The sequence below is a fragment of the Oncorhynchus mykiss genome, chromosome 15 (genome assembly GCF_013265735.2).
Source record: "Oncorhynchus mykiss isolate Arlee chromosome 15, USDA_OmykA_1.1, whole genome shotgun sequence".
Taxonomy (NCBI): domain Eukaryota; kingdom Metazoa; phylum Chordata; class Actinopteri; order Salmoniformes; family Salmonidae; genus Oncorhynchus; species Oncorhynchus mykiss.
The window spans coordinates 21629710-21652717 of NC_048579.1; the positions used below are offsets into that span (position 1 = coordinate 21629710).

Genomic DNA, 23008 nt, shown 5'->3' on the forward strand with positions numbered 1-23008 from the left:
TTAGGCCAAACCGTTCGGATGCGAGAGACGTTTTTGTGAGAAGAACGATTTTCAGGATGTCTCATGGTCTGACAAACACGATGTAGCTTGGCCACTTTCCACCACAGATGCGGAAGGCTAACACAGGCGGACGCGGTGGATTGAGACGCAGCCCATGCAAAACAAACTAGATATCTCTAGCTTAAACTGACAGATTTTGATAGGGATATTTTTGCATTATGTGACTTAGATTGATGCACCTGTGCGTCAATAGACTATTAAGGTAGACTAAAACAATAGGTGTTGTCTCTGATGTTGGCAGTGGGAGATACGTACAAAAAAAGTTACACATAAATTAAGATTTGGCCTATAATAATGATATTTCTAGTGTTGATCATTTTGAGGCTGTTGGATATGAGGCTACTACAGGTTCCTAACCAGGTTCCTAACCAGGTTCTTAACCAGGTTCCTAACCAGGTGTTGCAGTCCAGATCCTCCAGGTTCCTAACCAGGTTTCTCACCAGGTGTTGCAGTCCAGTGTGACGTTCTCAGCAGGGCTGATCTCCAGGGTGCCGTTGCCCATGGGAACCCCACAGCGACACTCCGTCACCTCAACACAGTCCCCGCCTTGCAGCAGCCAGCCCTCTGGGCACCGACACCCTAGGAGAGAGAGAGAACAACCGGGAAGATAAAAATGGAGAAAGAAAGAGGTTCAGATGGATATCCTCTTCTTGTTAGGGTAGCACACTGAAAGTCACAAAGTATGCCAGTATGTCACACTGATATAAGGGACACAGTGACATGAGGTCATAGGTCCATTACCTGGGTGACAGACTCCCTGCAGACACTGCACATGCTCCCAGAGGTCAGTGCAGCTCCGGGGACACTGATTGGCACAAGACGCCTGGTAGACCCGCCCCCTGTCCTCACAGCGCTCGCCTAGATCACACAAGAAAGGAGTCAATCAATACTCTCTCCTTGGAGACCACATTGTAAGACATTTTAGGCACATACAGTATAGGAACATTGTTAACCAGTTAAAATGTCCAGTAAAGGGTTAAAGTGTACCTGGACAGAGGCCAGTGTTGCAGCTCTTGGTCTGGGTCTGCTGTTTTTGACACTGGGGTCCTGGAGGGTAGGCCTGGGGCTGTCTGTGGCGCTGTCTGACCCCACCGCTGCACGGCTCCTGACACACACTCCATACACTCCACACACTCCACTGGCACAGGTCTGGGCAGGAAATGACATCAGCACGAACATCGTAATCATCGTCATCATCATCATCATACTGCAGAGTGTCAAGAGTCATGCCAGTTGTTTAGTACTGACTGAGTGTAGTGTATTCTTAGTGTACAGTACCACCCACCTCTGCATGCATTGGGGTCTGGGCAGAGCCTCTCCTCCTCCAGCTCCCCGGTACACTGTGCACCCTCTTCCTCCCCTGAGACTGGCTGGCCTGAGTCCAGGTCCAGACATGCTCGGTAGCGCCGCTGGACAGACACCAGGGCTGCAGCGCCACCCTGTGGAGAGGAGGAGGACTGCAGGGAGGAGGCGGGCACACACGGAGAGCAGGGGGTCCACTCTGACCACTCACTGAGAATGACTGAAGGTGGGAGGGTAGGAAAGAGAGGGGTGGGCGGGGGGTTTAGAGGGGTACATAAATAGAGAGGGTGGGAGGGGAAGAGTAAGGTAGAGAGATGTAGGAGAGGGATGAAGCTTAGTGTTGGTCTAAAGTCAATTTATGTCAAACTCAAACTGTTCTAAGATCCATAAAAAGTACTCTCTCTAAATCCAGGAAATGAATGTACTACAGCAGGATTTCCCCAACTGGAGGCTCACGGCCTGAATTTGGCCAGTAAGTGGTTTTAACTTTATTGGGATAGGGGGCAGCATTGGGAAGTTTGGATGAAAAGCGTGACCGGAGTAAATTGCCTGTTACTCAGGCCCAGAAGCTAGGATATGCATCTAATTACATAGAAAACACTCTTAAGTTTCCAAAACTGTTAAAATAATGTCTGTGAGTATAACATAACTCATATGGCAGGCAAAAACCTGAAAAGAATCAAACCAGGAAGTGGGAAATCTGAGGTTTGTAGTTTTTTTAAGTGATTGCCTATCCAAAATCCTGTGTCTATGGGGTCAGATTGCACTTCCTAAGGCTTCCAGTAGATGTCAACAGTCTTTAGAAGTTGTTTCAGGATTGTATTGTGAAAGGGGATCGAATAAGAGCTGTTTCAACAAGTGGTCAGGCTGAAAGCCTTTAGTTTCGCCGTGGACGTGTGCGTGATGCTCATTCTCTTTCCTTTCTAATGACAACGGAATTGTCCGGTAGGAACATTATTGAAGATTTATGATAAAAACATCCTAAAGATTTATTATATACATTGTTTGACATGTTTCTACAAACTTTTATGGAACTTTTTTCACTTTTCGTCTGGACTTTGTGCCCGCGCTTGAGGCATTTGGATTACTGGACTAAACGCACAAACAAAATGGAGGTATTTGGACATAAAGATGAACTATATCGAACAAAACAAACATTTATTATCTAACATGGAGACCTGGGAGTGCCATCAGATGAAGATCATCAAAGGTAAGTGATGAATTTTTAACGCTATTTCTGACTTTTGTGACACCTTTCCTTGGTTGGAAAATGGCTGTATGGTTTTCTGTGGCTAGGAGCTGACCTAACATAATCGCATGGTGTGCTTTCGCCGTGAAGCCTTTTTGAAATCGGACACAGCGGCTGGATTAACAAGAAGTTTATCTTTAATCCTATGCATAACTCTTGTATCTTTCATCAATGTTCATGATGAGTATTTTTGTAATTTGATGTGGCTCTCTGCAATTTCACCGGATGTTTGTTTGAGACAATGCATTTCTGAACATAATGCGCCAATTTCAAATTAGGTATTTGGACATAAAGATTAACTTTATCTAACAAAACACACATTGATTGTCTAACATGGAGTCCTGGGAGTGCCATCTGGTGAAGATCATCAAAGGATAGTGATTAATTTTAATGCTATTTCTGACTTTTGTGACACCTCTCCTTCTTTGGAAAATGGCTGTATGGTTTTCTGTGACTAGGTGCTGATCTAACATAATCTCATCGGGTGCTTTTGCCGCAAAGCATTTTTGAAATCGGACACTGTGGCTGGATTAACAAGAAGTTTATCTTTAAAATGGTGTATAAACTTGTATGTTTGAGGAATTTTAAGTATGAGATGTTTTGTTTTGTTGAATTTGGCCCCCTGCAATTTGAATTTGGCACCCTGCAATTTCACTGGCTGTTGGCGAGGTGGGACGCTCACGTCCAAAATGACCCCAGAGAAGTTAATTGGCCCCCCAAGTTTTCTGAGCTAAAAATGTAAATGATTTAAGTGATTTTAAATTTGAAAATTGGTTCCGAAGCATAATAGAGAGACTGTATATAAATATAAGCAAGGTTCAAAACTGTTATGTTTTAGTCAAATGTTTTATCTGTTTGGGCTTCTTGTGGTCAATTTACAGTCTACAAATGATTTGTAATTATGTTCCGGTCCCACGGCCATCCAGGAAGGAAAAAAATGACCACGCGGCTAAATCTAGTTGATAATCCCTGGACAACAATATATCTTACCTTCACACTCTCGCATGTCACACTGCAACGTCCCATTATGACAGAGGCTGGGAGGGAATCAGACAATACAAAGAGAGTCATAATACATTTACCTCTAAAACCATCTCATTGTACTATGCAGACTATTTAATTATATATAGACTATATCTTATTATTCTGTGTATGGGTCTATCTACGGTGGCCCCAGGGGGAAAATGTAGCTTTAAAAATACACATCTATTTAATGGTCTATCTTAGTGTTCCTCTCTCTTGGCCTTTGCTTCCTTGTTATTATCTGTGTCTATTCTGATACTATGGGTACCATATTGAAAGTTTGTATAGCCTCTCCTTCACTTGTTAAAAGAGTTAAGTCACTTACCAGGTGCTGCAGTCCATAGTGACCATGGTCCCCTGTGGCACAATCACAGGGACAGGTCTCCCTGAGGCCTGATGTTGGAGGTGTACACAGCCACACTGCTCTAGGGCCACACAGGTCCCATTCTGCTGCAGCAAGCCCTGAGGGCAGTAGCAGCCAGGGGTACACTCCTGTGTCCCCGCACACAGTGCCTTCTGCCCCTGCAGTGCACACTGCTTCTCACAGGGGGAGCCACACTCAGAGTACTGGAACGGTTTCTCACAAGAGTCTGGAAGAGAGAAGATCTCATGTCACACACACACACACACACACACACACACACACACACACACACAGAGAGAGCATGCGCGTCCTCAGAGCATGCGCAGACCAGCTGGCTGGTGTGTTTGCGGATATATTCAATCTCTCCCTATCCCAGTCTGCTGTCCCCACATGCTTCAAGATGGCCACCATTGTTCCTGTACCCAAGAAAGCAAAGATAACTGAACTAAATGACTACCGCCCCGTAGCACTCAATTCTGTCATCATGAAGTGCTTTGAGAGACTAGTCAAGGATCATATCAACTCCACCTTACCTGCCACCCTAGACCCACTTCAGTTTGCATACCACCCCAACAGGTCCACAGACGATGCAATCGCCATCACACTGCACAATGCCCTATCCCATCTGGACAAGAGGAATACCTATGTAAAAATGCTGTTCATTGACTACAGCTCAGCATTCAACACCATAGTACCCTCCAAGCTCATCATTAAGCTGGAGGCCTGGGTCTCAACCCCACCCTGTGCAACCGGGGTCCTGAACTTTCTGACGGGCCGCCCCCAGATGGTGAAGGGTGGAAACAACATATCCACTTTGCTGATCCTCAACACTGGAGCCCCACAAGGGTGCGTGCTCAGCCCCCTATTGTACTCCCTGTTCACCCATGACTGCGTGGAAGACGAGACAACAGTAGTGGGCTTGATTACCAACAACAATGAGACAGCCTACAGGGAGGAGGTGAGGGCACTCGGAGTGTGGTGTCAGGAAAACAACCTCTCACCCAATGTCAACAAAACAAAGGAGATGATCGTGGACTTCAGGAAACAGCAGAGGGAGCACCCCCCTATCCACATCGAAGGTACAGTAGTGGAGAAGGTGGAAAGTTTTAAGTTTCCCTTCATACACATCACAGACAAACTGAAATGGTCCACCCACACAAACAGTGTGGTGGAGAAAGCGCAACAGCGCCTCTTTAGCAAATTTAACACAAGAGATGATGAGATGATGAAGTGCAAGGTTGATCTACTTCCGGCGCCAACAGAGATGACCGCCTCGCTTCGCATTCCTAGGAAAGATATTTGGCTTGTCACCTAAAACCCTGACAAACTTTTACACCCTTCCTCGGACATTAAAGCAGATAACCGCGCTGTTACGAACCGCGTGCACCTGGTCACCCAAAATGGATGTCGTGCACCTGGTCACCTAAAAAGGCCCATGTGCACCTGGTCACCTAAAAAGGTCCATGTGCACCTGGTCACCCGGACGCTTTCCGCCCAGAGCCTAAGTCCACACTGGGTTACCGGTGGTACTTTTCAGCCTGGAACCCACCTTCCTTAGTCCGATTACCCACTCTCTTTTTGGGATATCGGACTCTGGGTTGCCCACTCTCTCTTGGGCCTTTGGGTTACCGGGTGCCGGTGGTACTTTTCAGCCTAGTACTCACCTTCCTTAGTCCGATTACCCACTCTCTTTTTGGGATATCGGACTCTGGGTTGCCCACTCTCTCTTGGGCCTTTGGGTTACCGGGTGCCGGTGGTACTTTTCAGCCTAGTACTCACTTTTACAGATGCACAATCGAGAGCATCCTGTCGGGATGTATCACCGCCTGGTACGGCAATTGCACCGCCTTCAACTGCAAAGCTCTCCAGAGGGTGGTGTGGTCTGCACAACGCATTACCGGAGGCAAACTACCTTCCCTCCAAGACACCTACAGCATCCGATGTCACAGGAAGGCCAAAAATATAATCAAGGACAACAACCACCCGAGCCACTGCCTGTCCACCCCACCACCATCCAGAAGGCGAGGTCGAGAGACTGAAAAACAGCTTCTATCTCAAGGCCATCAGACTGCTAAACAGTAATCACTAACTCAGAGAGGCTGCTGCCCACATATAGACTCCACGTTAATAAATTGATCACTAGACACTTTAAACAATGCCAGTTTAATAATGTTAACATATCTTACATTACTCATCTCATATGTATATACTGTACCTCATACCATCTATTGCACCTTGCCTATGCCACTTAGATTTGTGTGTATAAGGTAGTTGTTGGGGAATTGTTAGATTACTTGTTAGATATTACTGCATTGTCGGAACTAGAAGCACAAGAATTTCACTAAACTCGCATTAACATCTGCTAACCATGTGTATGTGACCAATAACATTTGATTTGACAGAGAAAACCCACTGAAAGCATTATTATGTGGCCTCACCATGACAGTGGTCTAGTGTGCAGGTTCTGCTCTGGGTGTCCAGACTGGAACAGTGCTGTCCCTTGGTGGCTGGTGAGAGCGGTGCGCGGTGACGCTGCTGCCTCTGGGACACACAGTAGCAGGCGGACCACTCGGTCCACTCTGACATGGGACATTCTGGACAAACACACAGGGAAGAAGTCAAAGATGGAGAAAAGTATAGCCTTACTGGAAACTGTATTGTTTAGCCAAGAGAGGCTGCGATTGGCTCTTTGGGTTTGTGTCCTAATTGTTTACTATGTGGCATGGAGCATGGATAGCAGTCTTTCCTGGTCAGATTAAGTGAATCAAGTTTTTGGTTTAATTCTAATAATAATAATAATAACTACCAACAGACTTCAGATATTGTCTGAAAAGACAGAACAGAGTACACAGCAGTATCCAGTCCATTCTACTATGTGATTATAGAATGTGCTTGGTGTCTAAGAGTTTACATGAATACAGCCGGAGATATTATTGAGGTCATGCTACCTGGACAGGGTCTCTTGTAGCACAGCTGAGTCTCCTCTCTGTTCCTCTCCGCCTCTACCTCAGGGGGGCAGGCGCCCTCCCCCTCTCCTTCACACACACACACCCTGCGTCGCAACACCACCCCCGCGCCACAGCTGCGGGAGCAGCGGGACCATGGTGACCAAGGGCAAAGGTCATCTGGAAACAGGAGACGTGTGGTTCATAACAACAGTTGAAAACAAGAAGAGGGATAGAGGGATGAGAGAGGAACAGGTGTGTCCCTGTAGACCTGCAAGATTACAGTTTCTACATGTGTCGAGTGCAAACCAGATGGAATAGGTCAGTTTTTGAGTGTTATTTATTATGAATGAATCTGAACGGTGTCATCAACATGGTCCAATTCTGTCAGATCTACATTAAAGGCCTAAAGAAATGTGTTAGGGTTGGGTTTGTAATTGATCGACAGTAGTCTGTGTTACCGACGCAGGGAGGTGTGTGACAGCCTTGGGCGTCTCTCTCCGGTCCGCTGCAGTCTGTCCCGTTGTTACGGGGAGGAGGGTTGATACAGGCCCGGCTGCGAATTTGAGTGCCCCGCCCACACGTCACAGGACAGTCCGACCACACCGACCAGGGCGTCCAACCACCATCCACTGTCAACCAGAAGAGGAGTGATTGGCAGGCTACACAGCCAATCACAATACTTGGAACGCAATTCATTGTTTTTATCAAGTGAGAGGCATTCTCTCTGCAGTGATATGGTTGTATGTGTATTTTTGATTGATCAAATTAGATTTCGCAATCCATCAAAGAATGACAAATTGACGCAAATTCATGACACCAACTTCATCAAATGTGCAGGTAGGTATAAGAACATATTGAACACACCTCGACAGTCAATATCTTGGCAGTAGTCTCCCTCTGGGGTGCATGTGCTGAGAGAGAAAAAACACAGAAAATGTTCAAATTCAAAGTCAGTACCAAATCTACTGTACCACTAATGCCCCTATAACACTATATCACTGAGCTATTTCATCATCTATATATTAGTTCAACGACCTCACCATTGTTTACATTCTCCCTGCAACCACGTGTCTCCCACAGTCAGCTCCTGGTTGTCATGGACACAGAGGGGTGGGCAGGGCCCGGGGTCACATGACTTGTGCTGCACCTCCTCAAACTGGCAAACCGCTCCTTCACGCTCTGGTATTAGAGATCTCATAGGACACACACACACACATAATATCAATATCTGACATCCTGTGTATGTGTGTGTGTATGTGTGTGTTTGTGTGTGTCTCTTTTCTTCTTTTCTCACCTGAAGCGGGTTCTCTGGCCCCGCCCACAGGAAGTGCTGCAGGGCGCCCAATTAGACCAGGAGCTCCATGTGCAGCTGGCCTCTCGGCAGCTCTGATTGGTGCAGTAAAGCAGTCCGTCTGCGCAGCTGCAATTGTTGCAGTCCACCTGGTGCCAGCTGCCTGCAGCCCAGCTCTGACCCAAAGAGTCCACACAGTCACACTGCCATACCTGCACACACACCCCGTCCTGCTGCAGCTGACCTGGAACAACACACATATTTATAGTGTTATTAGTAGATTTATACATGCAATGGAGACATCTGATCTGTGTACAGTACTTAATATAGCTCAGTATAATAGTTCATGTCAATTCATGATAGAAAGAATAGTTGACTGTGAAAATGTGACCGGTCACTCGCCTTTTGGGCAGCGGCACCCAGGCTGGCACTCTGTGTTGCCCTGGCACTGGATGCCCTGCTGGAGGTCTGAGCAGCGCTGAGGACACTCGTTGGCACAGGGCACAACCTCCTGACCCACTGGGCAACCCTTCTCATCTGGGACACATGTATGATAGTACAGCATGGTTAAGTATGTTTAAAAACACTTCTCCATCCATCTATTTTTCTATCCAAGGGACACATTTTTTTAGTCAGTGACTGAGGTGAGAGAGAGATACAAAGAGAGAGAGAGAGCAGAGAGAGAGAGATGGAGAGAGAGCAGAGAGAGCAGAGAGAGAGAGATGGAGAGAGCAAATAGAGCAAAGAGAGAGATGGAGAGAGAGCAGAGAGAGATAGAGAGAGCAGATAGAGCAGAGGGAGAGAGATGGAGAGAGAGTAGAGCAGAGAGAGAGAGAGATAGAGAGATAGAGTGAGCCGATTGAGCACAGAGAGAGAGAGAGATGGAGAGAGAGCAGATAGAGCAGAGAGAGAGAGAGAGAGAGAGGGAGGGAGAGAGAGAGAGAGAGAGAGAGAGAGAGAGAGCAGAGAGAGAGAGAGAGAGAGAAAAAAAGAGAGCAGAGAGAGCAGATAGAGCAGAGAGAGAGAGATAGAGATATCGGTCTTACCACAGGGTTTGGTGTTGCAGGGTTTCACCTGGTTCTTCTCTCCCTCACACTTGCGCCCGCCATTTTTGGGCGGGGGGCTGAAGCAAGAGCGGGTTCGGATGGAGCGCCCGCCCCCACAGCGCTTGTCACAGAGAGACCAGGGGCTCCAGCGAGACCAGCCTCCGTCCACTGACACACAAAGAGAGGGTCCTTTAACTATGCCTCCACACTGGGGAACAAAATCAGCCCTACACCCCGTGCTTATCTATCAAATGTTTTCAGATATATCAGTGGCTATTAAGAAGTGATTCATTTCCACACATTCATATCAGATTAAATTAGTTTAGAATGGCATTTAGTGGACAGTACAAAATCCCAAACGCAAACAGCATGCAGAGTAGCTGTGTCTATTACAGTGTCAGGGCACCAACCTCGACAGGCCTTTATGTTACAGAAGCGATTCTCCAGGTTACCCCCCAGTATGTCTTCACACCAGGAACCGTTGACCCCGGGGGTCAGGAAGGTGCGTAACCTCTGCTGCTGACCCACGCCGCAGGAGCGCGAGCACGCCGCCCACTCGCCCCACTCCATCCACGTGCAGTTCCTCTGGGCGCAGTCGTCCCCTACACACACCCCACCGCCGTCTGGTAACAGATAGACAGACATACATGATAGTGAGGACTGGGGTATTTCAAAATAAGGGACAGTACTGACATGAAGGAGATGAAGAAGGAGCACTGAGGCCTGCAGCATGGTTTACATTATACATCTATGCCACAGGAGGTTGGTGGCACCTTAATTGGGGAGAACGGGCTCATGGTAGACTGGAGTGCTATCAGTGAAATGGTATTAAATACATGACATTCCATTCGTTCCCTTCCAGCCATTATTATGAACTGTCCTCCCCGTCAGCAGCCTCCACTGACCCATGCTTAAAATGTTTGTATTTTTTCACTTCCCTACTGTACTGAAAAAGGACACATTCAACCCGACAGAAAATACACATGGGACTACTGCATTAGAGCTAAGGGAACAGTAGCTGGACATTAGGATATGGGGTTGGGGAAGAAAGGGGACATTACCAGGACACTGGGACAGGTTGCAGGCCTTCTCCTGACGGGTGTCCCCTGAGCAGGGGGGTCTGACACACCGCCTCTGACGGGACTTGAGTGCCGGTGTCAGGGAATCGCTACACGACCGAGAGCAGGAGGTCCACGACGACCACTGAGAGAAGCCTGCATCCTCATCTACAGGGAGGGAGGGAGATCAACTGAGCCTCAGCAAGTCTTTATTGTACAATTAACAAGTTCATAGAACACAATAGTTCATACTGTAGATAGAACATGTACAGTGGGGAAGTAAGAAGTGAGAGAGAGTGGGGAGCCTCAAAAGTGAGAAAAAAGAGGAAAAAAAAAAAAGAAAAAAAAAAGAGGTCTCTAGGGTAAGGAAGCCCTGTGGTGTGTGGAGTGTTACCTGGTAGAGAGGGCTCTTCTGTGGGGCCGATGATCACTGTAAAGGATTACAAAACATAATAGGTAACGTCATATTTTAGTATTATTTTAGTATATTGCGTACCTGATGCTATTACATTCCTGGAGAGTACAGTTCAGTACCTGGGCAGTCCGTAGCCTGGCAGTAGGTGCTCTCTTGCTGGGGCCCCAGGCAGTCTCTTCCCCCGTAGGCCGGTGCCGGGTGGCTGCAGGCTCGGTTGCGGGTTTTCAGGCCCAGGCCCCCACAGGACAGGGAGCAGGGGCTCCAAGGGCCCCAGGGGGACAGACCCCCGTCTACGGGACACGGTTCCAAGGAACAGTTCCACAAACCATGTTGACACCCGCTACAGGCAGACAGGAGGGTCAGAAAATAACTTAGGCTGTGAATAGTTCAACTATATATATATATATACCCCTTGACCTTTTCCACATTTTGTTGTGTTAGTCTGAATTTAAACTGGATTAAATTGAGATTGTGTGTCACTGGCCAACACATAATGTCCCCATAATGTCAAAGTAGAACTATGTTTTTAGAATCTTTTACAAATGAATGAAAAAATGAAATGTCAATAAGTATTCAACCCTTTCACGGCAAGCCTAAATAAGTTCAAGAGTAAAAATGTGATCAACAAGTTACACAATAACTTGCATGGACTCACTCTGTGTGCAATAATAGTGTCTAACATGATTTTTGAATGACTACCTCATCTCTGTACCCACACATACAGGTAATTGTAAGGTCCCTCAGTTGAGCAGTGAATTTCAAACTCAGTTTCAACCACAAAGATGACATTGAATGTTCCTGAGTGGTCTAGTTACAGTTTTGACTTAAAACAATCTATGGCAAGACTAGAAAATGGTTACCTAGCAAGGATAAACAACCAACTTGAAAGAGCTTGAAGAATTTTAAAAAGAAGTGCAAATATTGTACAATCCAGGTGTGGAAAGCTATTAGAGCCTTACCCAGAAAGACTCTCAGCTGTAATCGCTGCCAAAAGTTGATTCTAAAATGTATTGACTCAGGGGTGTGAATACTTATGTAAATGAGATATTTATGTATTTAATTTTCAATAAATTTGCAAATATTCTAAAAACATGTTTTAACTTTGTCATTATGGAGTATTGTGTGTAGATGGGTGAGAAAAACATAAATTGAATCAATTTTGAATTCAGGCTGTAACACAACAAAATGTTGAATAAGACAAGGGGTGTGAATACTTTCCGAAGGCACTGTATATTGTATATACATACAGTATATACAGAAAGGATAACCGCTCACAGACGTGTGCTTGATTAGTGAGTAGATGTGACAACATTTCCACCTCGTCCTGGTCTTAGTCAAGTAAGGAGAAATAAGAGTACAGATTGTGTACCACAGGAGGTTGATACCACAGTTTATAACAGATTTACATTCTATGTTACACAGTATACCTCTCAATCCCATTGGAGGTTGATACCACAGTTTATAACAGATTTACATTCTATGTTACACAGTATACCTCTCAATCCCATTGGAGGTTGATACCACAGTTTATAACAGATTTACATTCTATGTTACACAGTATACCTCTCAATCCCATTGGAGGTTGATATCACTGATGACAACAGATTTACATTCTATGTTACACAGTATACCTCTCAATCCCATTGGAGGTTGATACCACTGATGATAACAGATTTACATTCTATGCTACACAGTATACCTCTCAGCCCCATTGTGTGCCACAATGATTCAAGCTGTATTGTAAACTGCACATTTATAGCACCTCATGTGGGAGTAAGAGTGCACTCTAAATTCAATAAACAGCTTTTAGAGAACATATGTGCTTATTTGTGTGATGTGGTGTATCTCTCTCACCCACCAGACACTGCAGTCTTGTATGAACGTTTCCCCAGACTGGAACTCATCCCCCTGGGTTAGGTTATGGTGGGCCAACAATGGGGTCACAGACACATTCTGTATTGAGGTCAAGAGCTCCTTGTCCACCAGGCAGGGGCACTCCTAAACATGAAACACAGTGCTTGGTTTACTAGCTCCCTTATTCAATACACATTAAGTAACTGTTTATTCATGTGGAATACATAAGAAGTAACTGTTTATTCATGTGGAATACATATGAAGTAACTGTTTATTCATGTGGAATAAATATGAATTAACTGTTAATTCATGTGGAATACACATAAAGTAACTGTTTATTCATGTGGAATACATAAGAAGTAACTGTTTATTCATGTGGAATACATATGAAGTAACTGTTTATTCATGTGGAATACATAAGAAGTAACTGTTTATTCATGTGGAATACATAAGAAGTAACTGTTTATTCATGTGGAATACATAAGAAGTAACTGTTTATTCATGTGGAATACATATGAAGTAACTGTTTATTCATGTGGAATAAATATGAATTAACTGTTAATTCATGTGGAATACATAAGAAGTAACTGTTTATTCATGTGGAATACATATGAAGTAACTGTTAATTCATGTGGAATACATAAGAAGTAACTGTTTATTCATGTGGAATACATATGAAGTAACTGTTTATTCATGTGGAATAAATATGAATTAACTGTTAATTCATGTGGAATACACATAAAGTAACTGTTTATTCATGTGGAATACATAAGAAGTAACTGTTTATTCATGTGGAATACATATGAAGTAACTGTTTATTCATGTGGAATACATAAGAAGTAACTGTTTATTCATGTGGAATACATAAGAAGTAACTGTTTATTCATGTGGAATACATAAGAAGTAACTGTTTATTCATGTGGAATACATATGAAGTAACTGTTTATTCATGTGGAATAAATATGAATTAACTGTTAATTCATGTGGAATACACATAAAGTAACTGTTTATTCATGTGGAATACATAAGAAGTAACTGTTTATTCATGTGGAATACATATGAAGTAACTGTTTATTCATGTGGAATAAATATGAATTAACTGTTAATTCATGTGGAATACACATGAAGTAACTGTTTATTCGTGTGGAATACATAAGTAGTAACTGTTTATTAATGTGGAATAGACTTGTTATAACCTTTTACTTATCTAAAATACACTAACGTAAAGTTTTCATTCATTCGGAATACGCTTGAAATAACCGTTTATTCATCTGAAATTCTGAAGAAGTAACCTTTCATTAATCTGAAATACACATTAATTAACCACTGTAACTGACCTGTACACAGGCTCTGTTGTGCTGGAAGGTCTGCAGGGGGCAGTGGCACCCCTCCTCGCAGCCCTCAGAGTAGCAGCCCTCTCGCCCGCTGACCTGGGCACAACTGAAGGGGCATCCCTCGCCCCGCTCACACTCCCTGTACAGACGACCCGGAGGGCAACCCACCTCTGATACCAAGGCAGGGGTTTGGGTGAGATGGGCAGACAGGAGAGCAATTATCAAATTGTGTGCATAGAGTGTGAGTTTCACTGTCAAATACTTGCATATTAAAGTAGAAAAAGGATATTTCTAAAATACAGAATGAATTATTACTACTGATACTACTTGTACTACAACAACTACTTCTGTCTAGTAGCTCTACTTCCACCTTGGCTATAGTTACTACTATTAGTAATATCACTACTACTTCCACCTTGGCCATATTTGCTACTATTAGTAATACCACTACTATTTCCACCACTACTACTGTAAATGTGGAGAGAATTGTTCTATTGGTCCGGCAGTAAATCTTTTCCCATTCAACACTGACTCTTACCTCAGTCCGAGCTGGAACGAGAGGCTGCATTCTCAGAGGACTATCACTCATACTAACGACACAGCGAACCAAAAATAACCTCAATGAGGAGACGAAAGGGGAAGCCAGAGTGAAAAAAGAAGACTAATCCCCCGCCGCTGAGCTCTTTCACTTAAAGATGCACTTCACTTCAACACTGCATTTCCTGGTGTGACTACTAACCTTCATTCTGGCACCTCGCGCTGGTCATATAGTGATTGAGTGCATCTAGAATGGCATCCTATTCCGTATATAGAGCACTATTTTTGACCAGAGTCCTATGGGCCCAGGGATCAGGGGGCCATTTCAGGCACAGCCATTGACTTTCATTGGCTCTGGGTAGTGGATTAATGTACGCAAGCAGGAAGTATAATGCAAACAAAATGTAGGTCCCAAAACACCTTGACACCATGCAAGGCCCTGCAGCCCTACAGTGGGTAGTCATCAGGGGTGTGTCTAAATGGCACAGTGCTATCTGATTGGCTGCGCTCCTGCGCACCTTATTGCATAAAACACCTAGCTATCTACTACAGGTACATGGACTCTGAAGGGATACGGATTCTTACACTGTGTGTCAGTGGTAGCTGCAGCAAGGGAATTTGAACTGTACTTGATCTCACGGTCTGCTATTTTTCGGGAATCGAACCCACAACCCTGGCGTTACTAGCACCACACGACCACGCTCTTACCAACTGTACAACACAGGAACACATGTAACATCTACATGTACTCACCGAGACAGACCTGGGTGTTACACGTCTTGCTCTGCCTCCTCATGCCAGAGCAGGGCGGGAAGCTGCAGAGACGGGTACGAGACTGTTCCCCTCCTCCACAGCTCACTGAGCACACAGACCAGGAGGACCAGGGGGACCAGGTCGGCCAGAGGCCAGAGTCTGGATGGGGGCACAACACCAGAGATGGGACATCAGGTACCATGGTGTTTTGGAGGCAGTAAGGTAGTATCAAGTACATTACTGTATGTCCAGAAATATGTCTTGGGGGGTTGTATGTAATGCAATCTGTTCAAAGGATGTGCATACATCATCAGCATTCAACATTGTGTGGGTGAAGTCTACGATGATATGTCATGTTATGTTTCCACCAAGTCTGCCCGAGCATGTACCTGTACAGGTGTGGTTGTTGCACTCTCTCTGCTGTTCAGACATGCCTGCACAGCCCCTCCCACCGCTCTGAGGGGCGGGGTTATCACACTGACGCATGCGGAGCTTGACTCCACCCCCGCAGGGGGCCGAGCACTCTGACCAGCCTCCCCATTGGCTCCAGCCGCCATCGACATGGCAACCAGGGACTGATTGGCAGTGGAGAACACCCGCCTCACAGGTGCTGTGGTATAGGGAAGAGAAAGAAGACTGCATTACAAAAACAGTATTGATAATATGTGCTATGCTACCGGTGGGGAAACATGATGTTGTGTACTGTACCAGTTTTTACAATCAGCGATGATGGTCTCTCCTGGATTTGCGAACTGCCAATCTGACCTACCAGGCCATGCCCACGAGGTGTTACTAGAGTCTAGCCCACCTGGATGGAGAGCGAAAGAGAGAGAGAGAGAGAGAGAGAGAGAGAGACAGACAGACAGACAGACAGACAGACAGAGAGAGACAGAGGAGTGTGATTGACTTGGAGTTACATTGTGTTGTTTAAGTGTTCCCTTTATTTTTTTGAGCAGTGTATATATATATATATATATATATATATATATATATATATTTGCTGACCTTGCTGCAGCTTAGCATAGTGTTAGGAGTTGAGACAAACAACAGCAGCAGTAGGACAGTAATTGCCAATTAAGTTGTGTTAAAAGCATGTTGTCTAGGTAAGCGTTCTCCACTGGTCTCACCAGTAGAGCTGTTGTGGTATTTACAGCGACATTCCTCCTTTTCCACACACTGGCCATCCTGTAGCACGAGATCACCCGGGCAACCACAGGTCATACTGCACTCCGCCGTGTCCAGACACTCTGTGTCGCCATGGAGATCAGAGCAGGAGCGTGGACAGGGCTTCCCACATGGCCAGTCCACCTGCACGCCGCCACATTCTGAGAGAGAGGAGCATCATGGGAAAAATACGAGGTCACAACTCAACAACTGGTAGTAAACAGAGACTAACAACCTAAAGAACTAAAGTAACCATATTACTTACTACTGCAAGATATGCGTGAAATTCCATCCAATCATAATATCCCCAAGTCATTTTGAATCATGTGTCATGACAAGTACTTGAAATGACATTTTTGTAACATGTCCGCACTTTGGCACAGGCAAAATGTCACCCATGATATCATCAGCTAACCTGAGCAGATGGTGACGTTGTCTTGGCAGCCGCGGCTCTGCCGGCTCTCCCCGTGGCAGGGCAGACCCCCGAACCTGGCAGGAGGACTGTTACACTCCCTGGTCCTCACAGACACCCCCTCACAGCCATCACACTCTGACCAGCCCGACCACAGGCTCCACGAACCATGGACTGATGGAGAGAGAGAGGGAGAGGGGGAAAGAGTGAAAGAGAGACAAGGAGAGAGTGGGAGAGAGAGGGGGAAAGATGGAAAGAGAGGGGGTGGAAATTAAAGACAAAAGAGGGGGAGAGGCCCGAATCGACAAGTGGGGTGAGAGAGGGAGAGGAACAGAAAGGAAAGGTGAGACAGGAGGAGGTAAAGAAGGCAGAATCCATGTAATTACACTAACCTCATACTATAATGCTGTCTACCTGTAAGTCACAAACCCTTTAAAGTGATTACTATGTTGTTACCTGGGCAGAAGGTGACCACAGGGCAGGGTTGTCTCTGGATCTGTGCCCCCACCCCACCGTGTACTTCCTGTTCCCCCTGGCAGGGGGCTCCTCCCGCCTTGGGCTCTGGACAGCCACAGCTGCGATATCTGGACACCCACTCTGCCCCACACGTCTTAGAGCAGGAGATCCAGCCAGACCACTCACACCACCCACCTGACACTGTGCACCAGGGGAGAGGGGGGGAGAATCAGGATGGATCAGACATACATGTGAGTCCATATGCTTTTGTTGATATACTGTATTGAATGTGATTGGAAATTGGGTATTCAGACTGCACATATTACTTACCTGGACATGGGTCACTGGTGCAGTTGAGCCTCCCTCCTTCGCAGGTACTGAAACACAAATGATATCAATAACAACATGCACAAACTCAAGCCAGCAGGCACGCACCCACACCACCACTACTTTAAGCCCAGCTCAATCTGTGTCGCACCATTGAAGTTTTAATATGCACACGTCAAAAGACAACGTGACTAAGCTTCTCCACCTCTCTTCTCTCTCCCCTCCTCCCCATCTTTCCCCCTCCTCTCCTCTCTCTCTCTCACCAGTTGTTGCAGCCGTCGGGGGCAGTGGTGCTCTCTCCAGGGTACAACCTCAAGCCGGTGTTGAGGTCCAGACAGGGGCACTCCTCTCTCTCCACACAGGACCTCCCGTCGGAAGACAGCACCTTGCCCTCCGTGCAGTAACACCCCGCCTCACAGAGCCAGTCACAGTGCTGCACAGTGTGGCAGGGGGTATACAGGAATATGTGCCATCATTAGCATCACCACCCCCATCACCATCATCATAATCATCCTCTTGCAAAGTTGACAAAGGAGTCAGCCAAATACCTACACGTCTTACTGACAGAGCCAGAAGCTGTGTGTTTAGATAATGTATATAGAAACAATTTGTGACACTCACAGACAGGTCATCACAGGAGCGAGGACACGAGGGGCCACAGCTACTGAACACTGTGCCAGGAACTTGAGAGCAAGGCGCAACTGAAAACAGACACAGTGTCAGTCATATAAACATACACACACACACATACAGAAACACAGTCTCTTTCTCTTTTTCTCCACATTCCAGTCCACTAGATGGCGGTACTGTACATTAGCTGGATTGCCAACCACCACAGAACAACCAAAGACGAATCCAGAAACGAAACTGTCCTGAATGAGGAAATCCAGAACAACAGCAGCAATTCTCCCTGGATCCCTCATTTGGTGTGGAAAATAAACTTTCAGTGTTGTTGAATAATATACGTGTTATAAATGGAAAGTCTGAAGAGGATAACAGAAGAGTGTATGGTAGGGGAGACTTTCTAAGTAACACTGTTGACTTCACTCTTCATTCTAAGAAAGTGAAAGTAAACATATCTGGTCAAAGGCTATTCCAGAGGAGTGTGAGAGTAAATGGCTGCTAAATCATCTCTCCCAGAGGAGGATCTCTGCTGTCCTGTGTGCTGTGATATCTTCAAGGATCCTGTTATCCTGTCATGTAGCCACAGCTACTGTCATGAATGCCTACAGGAATATTGGAGACAAAGAGAAGTGAATGAATGTCCCGTATGCAGGAAAAGATTCAGCTCAGGAGCAGCTCACTGTAACCTGGCTCTGAGAAACCTGTGTGAAGCCTTCTTACAGGAGAGACGTCAGAGAGAGGAGGGTGGAGCTTCAGCGGGGTCTGAGGTGGTCTGCAGTCTGCACGGTGAGAAACTCAAGCTCTTCTGTCTAGAGGATAAACAGCCTGCATGTGTGGTGTGTCAGACTTCTAGAAAACACGCAAACCATAAGTTCTGTCCTGTGGACGAGGCTGCAGGGGACTACAAGAAGGAACTCAAGTCTGTGCTGAAGGTCTTACAGGAGAAGCTGAAGGTCTTTGACGCAGTGAAACTAACTTGCGATAAAACAGAACAGCACATCAGAAGCCAGGCCCAGCACACAGAAAAACAGATTATGGAGGAATTTAAAGCACTTCACTTGTTCTTAAGAGATGAACGGGTAGTCAGGATTGCTGCACTGAAGGAGGAAGAGGAGAGGAAGAGTTGGCTGATGAAGAGGAAAATTGAAGAGATGAGCAGAGAAATATCATCCCTTTCAGACACAATCAGAGACGTAGAGGTGGAGCTGAGAGGGGAAGACGTCGTGTTTATACGGAGTTACCAGGCTATAAAGGAAAGAGCCCTGGAGTGCACACCAACAGACCCAGAGAGGGTTTCAGGAGCTCTGATAGACGTGGCCAAACACCTGGGAAACCTGCAGTTCAGAGTCTGGGAGAAGATGCAGGAGATTGTTCAGTTCACTCCTGTTATTCTCGACCCCAACACTGTTCACCCCCATCTCATCCTGTCTAACAACCTGATTAGTTTGAGACATAGTACGGAGACACCGCAGCTACCTGACAACCCAGAGAGATTTGATAAGTACCGATCGGTTCTGGGTTCTGACGGCTTTAACTCAGGGACACACAGCTGGGACGTTGAGGTTGGGGACAGTATTTTATGGTCTGTTGGTGTGGTCACAGAGTGGAAGGGGGCCACTGCCTCAACGAGAGGACACTGGCGTTTAGATAACAACAAAGGAGTATTTAAAGCTCGCTCCTCATCGGATCAAAGCGTCCCTCTCTCAAATAGACTGAGACCACAGAGGATCAGAGTGCAGCTGGACTGGGAAAAAGGAAAGCTGTCATTCTCTGACCCTGTTACTAACACCCACCTGCACACGTTTACACACACTTTCACCAAGAGACTCTTTCCCTGCTTTTGTAGTAAGCATCTGAGGATTTTACCAGAGAAAGTCTCTGTTGTAGTGGAACAGCATAGTTAGAGCTGATACCACCTCTATCTGTAACAGTGGAACAGTAAAATGATGTGTCATTCCACGATATAGAGTGCCTTTTGGGTAATGTCATTTTGTCAAAAATAATGTATTTATTTCATCTAATTATAAAATTCTGTCATAAAGATCACGTTTAATAAAAACATCTGTTTTTACTAATTTTACCATTTTTGGGGGAAATTAGCAAGCATGCCCACACACACACACACACACACACACACACACACACACACACATTCTGATTGCGTACCTGGACAGTGGTCAGTGTTGCAGGAGATTACTTCTGTGCCAAGCCCCTCACAGTAGTCCCCCTCTCCCTCTGGACTGGGGCTATCACAATCCCGGTGTCTGCTCTGAACACCCCCACCACATGACTTGGTGCAGTCTGTCCAGTTGCTCCACTCCCCCCAGCCACCATTACCTGTAAAGACCATGACACAACACAGGCTAAACCAAAGTTGTAAAAAAAGGGGTGAGTACTGTACAGGACTAATGCTCAATCAAATTATTATTCTACTGCAAAAATGGTTGTGTGCTGAATTCTCATAGATAGTAATCCATAAAAAAATGTCAAATCCAGCACCTCAAATGATACATTATGTTTAATTAATTCAGGGTAACACTTTATTTGGACAGTCTATCTGTAGATAGTCCATCTGTAAAGACTATCAGTAACATTTCAACTTACTATCTACTAACCCTAGCTCTAAACCTTTAACCTTTATCCTAACCCTAAACTTAACCCTAACCCTTATCCTAACCCTAAACTTAACCCTAACCCTTATCCTAACCCTAAACTTAACCCTAACCCTTATCCTAACCCTAAACTTAACCCTAACCCTTATCCTAAAACTAACCCTAACTGTAACCTTAGCAAGCAGTTGCTTATCAACAGATGGTTTGTTGATTGTATGACCATCTGTAAAGCATTTACAGATGAAACATCCGGACTATCCAAATAAAGATCCCTCCATCAGGGCATTACTCACGATCACAGGGAGCAGTCATACACAGCTGGTCTTGGTGGTCGGGCCCGATACAGGGCAGACCACTCCCAGACTGCTGGGGACTAGAACAGAACCTATAGCGGGACTGGAGACCTGGTCCACACCTCACTGAACACTGACCCCAGGGGGTCCAGGAAGACCACTGGCCGTCCACTGTGAGAGGGGGTGGTTATTGTTAGGTTTTGGTTCAAGCTATGGACCGCAACAATAACCAAATATAAAGCAAATTGCGAGAAATAACTATTCTGTATCAAAACCAATTTCCCCCTTGTGGTTTTCTCCTACTTCTCTCTACTTTTTAGTAAGCCAATGCCCCACTCACCATTACAGTTGAGTTGAGTGCAGTTTGCCAGCCTCCCAGAATCACATGTGCTGTGAGGGAGAGGAGAGAAACACTCAGAGGACTATTTGTTTCCGAGAGCTCTATTCAGGTTTAATTAAATTAAATAATATCACGTACATACTATGTGATGCTATACTATTGTATACTACTGTATACTACTGTATACTACTGTGTAGCACCAATACCAGTTGTTGCAGTCCCTGGGTACGACATCACCAGGTTCATACTGCTCCCCATCCACATCACAGCGACACTGAGACACCCACACACACTTGCCATCCTAAGGAAACAGAACAGTAAGTTTGCTCCTTGAGCTATTGCCCAGGCTTTAGCTCAGTGGGTTAACACCGTTTTGTGGCACGCAGAAGATCCATGTTCAAGTCCAGTGTGTGTGTGTGTGAGCATAGACAGACAGACCTGCAGGACAGTGCCGTGTGGACACTGACAGCCCGGTGTACAATTCCTCTCATAATCCATACTGATGTCAGAGCAGGTAACCGGCCCCTTCACACACACCGTCCACACCTGTCCCCCAGGACAGCCCGTCCCATCACCTAACACAGGGCGGATGAGACGACAACGCATCAATCAATCAATCAATCCATGCAATTTGAGGTGAAGCCAAAACTCATAGGAACATCAAGAAAGAAGCTCAGCAAAAAAAAATTGTGTATTGTCACAGTGAAATGGGATGTTTTGCAGAGTCAGCCATAGTAGTCCGGCGTCCCAGGTGCGATAGGGTTAAGTGCCTTCGTCAAGGGCACGTCGACAGATTTTTCATCATGTCGGCTCGGGTATTCGAACCAGCAACCTTTCGTTTCAACGCTCTAACCACTAGGCTACCTGTTGCCACAGATCAAGTGTAAACGAAAACTGCATAGCTGCGTAGATTTATACAGCATCGTTCCAGTATATAGTTGCTTCTGGAGCTTGTTAGTGTGTCTGTAGGTCTTTTTGGTATGCCTATCTATGATCGTGATAAGGTGGCCTGGTCTGCTTCAGAGAGAGATACTGTACTCGGTGTCAGCGAGAAAGTAATACATGAATATCAAAATATAACATCCTCAAAGGTCACAAGACATGGTCATACTGTAAGTCAGAGTGGGAGATCAGAGCCTGCTACCTCCCTCCCTCTCTCTCTGTACTCACCACAGGGCTGCAGGTTACAGGCAGAGAACTGCTGGGCAGTACCATGGGTTCTCTGGGGCCCCCGTGTCCTGTTCCTGTACCCCCCTCCACACGTCACCGAACACTCTGACCATACACTCCATGGCTCCTTCACACCTGGCATAGGCGCACGCACGCACACACACACACACACACACACACACATTGATGTAGACATTGTGGGTGAGACATTTCCAGAAAAAGTATAGGTATCTGGACCGGTGGCCAAATATGCAATGTTCACATTATCTCTCTGAATTCCTTCTGTTGCACCATCACTGTCATAGCCCATGTGGGATATAGATCTACTGTTTGTCATTCCTACTCATAGCCCATGTGGGATATAGATCTACTGTTT

At 45.7% G+C, this 23008-nt stretch overlaps 2 protein-coding genes across 2 annotated transcripts in view; one reads left to right on the plus strand and one right to left on the minus strand.

Annotated features, from left to right (window-relative positions):
- The window catches only part of scospondin (subcommissural organ spondin), a 62946-nt gene that overhangs the window by 12291 nt on the left and 27647 nt on the right, over window positions 1-23008 (minus strand). Inside the window, exons 38-72 of the mRNA XM_036945611.1 lie at window positions 22633-22767; window positions 21901-22037; window positions 21669-21763; window positions 21463-21512; window positions 21123-21293; window positions 20384-20554; window positions 18215-18294; window positions 17857-18026; window positions 17597-17643; window positions 17267-17467; window positions 16814-16984; window positions 16362-16559; window positions 15943-16042; window positions 15624-15844; window positions 15235-15393; window positions 13948-14114; window positions 12615-12754; window positions 10876-11096; window positions 10736-10771; window positions 10345-10509; window positions 9694-9906; window positions 9284-9451; window positions 8640-8774; window positions 8241-8481; window positions 7987-8139; window positions 7811-7857; window positions 7405-7575; window positions 6947-7123; window positions 6437-6592; window positions 3960-4224; window positions 3602-3648; window positions 1346-1582; window positions 1048-1209; window positions 802-918; window positions 501-639 (exon numbers count right to left, since the gene is read on the minus strand). Coding sequence (XP_036801506.1) covers window positions 501-639; window positions 802-918; window positions 1048-1209; window positions 1346-1582; window positions 3602-3648; window positions 3960-4224; window positions 6437-6592; window positions 6947-7123; window positions 7405-7575; window positions 7811-7857; window positions 7987-8139; window positions 8241-8481; window positions 8640-8774; window positions 9284-9451; window positions 9694-9906; window positions 10345-10509; window positions 10736-10771; window positions 10876-11096; window positions 12615-12754; window positions 13948-14114; window positions 15235-15393; window positions 15624-15844; window positions 15943-16042; window positions 16362-16559; window positions 16814-16984; window positions 17267-17467; window positions 17597-17643; window positions 17857-18026; window positions 18215-18294; window positions 20384-20554; window positions 21123-21293; window positions 21463-21512; window positions 21669-21763; window positions 21901-22037; window positions 22633-22767 — 5263 coding nt within the window. The remainder of the gene's footprint in view (window positions 1-500; window positions 640-801; window positions 919-1047; window positions 1210-1345; window positions 1583-3601; window positions 3649-3959; window positions 4225-6436; window positions 6593-6946; window positions 7124-7404; window positions 7576-7810; window positions 7858-7986; window positions 8140-8240; window positions 8482-8639; window positions 8775-9283; window positions 9452-9693; window positions 9907-10344; window positions 10510-10735; window positions 10772-10875; window positions 11097-12614; window positions 12755-13947; window positions 14115-15234; window positions 15394-15623; window positions 15845-15942; window positions 16043-16361; window positions 16560-16813; window positions 16985-17266; window positions 17468-17596; window positions 17644-17856; window positions 18027-18214; window positions 18295-20383; window positions 20555-21122; window positions 21294-21462; window positions 21513-21668; window positions 21764-21900; window positions 22038-22632; window positions 22768-23008) is intronic.
- Window positions 18428-20257, plus strand: LOC110489799 (tripartite motif-containing protein 35-like). Its single transcript, XM_021562718.2, has one exon. It carries the CDS (start codon window positions 18709-18711, stop codon window positions 20119-20121), a length of 1413 nt encoding a protein of 470 aa, XP_021418393.2. The 5' UTR covers window positions 18428-18708; the 3' UTR covers window positions 20122-20257.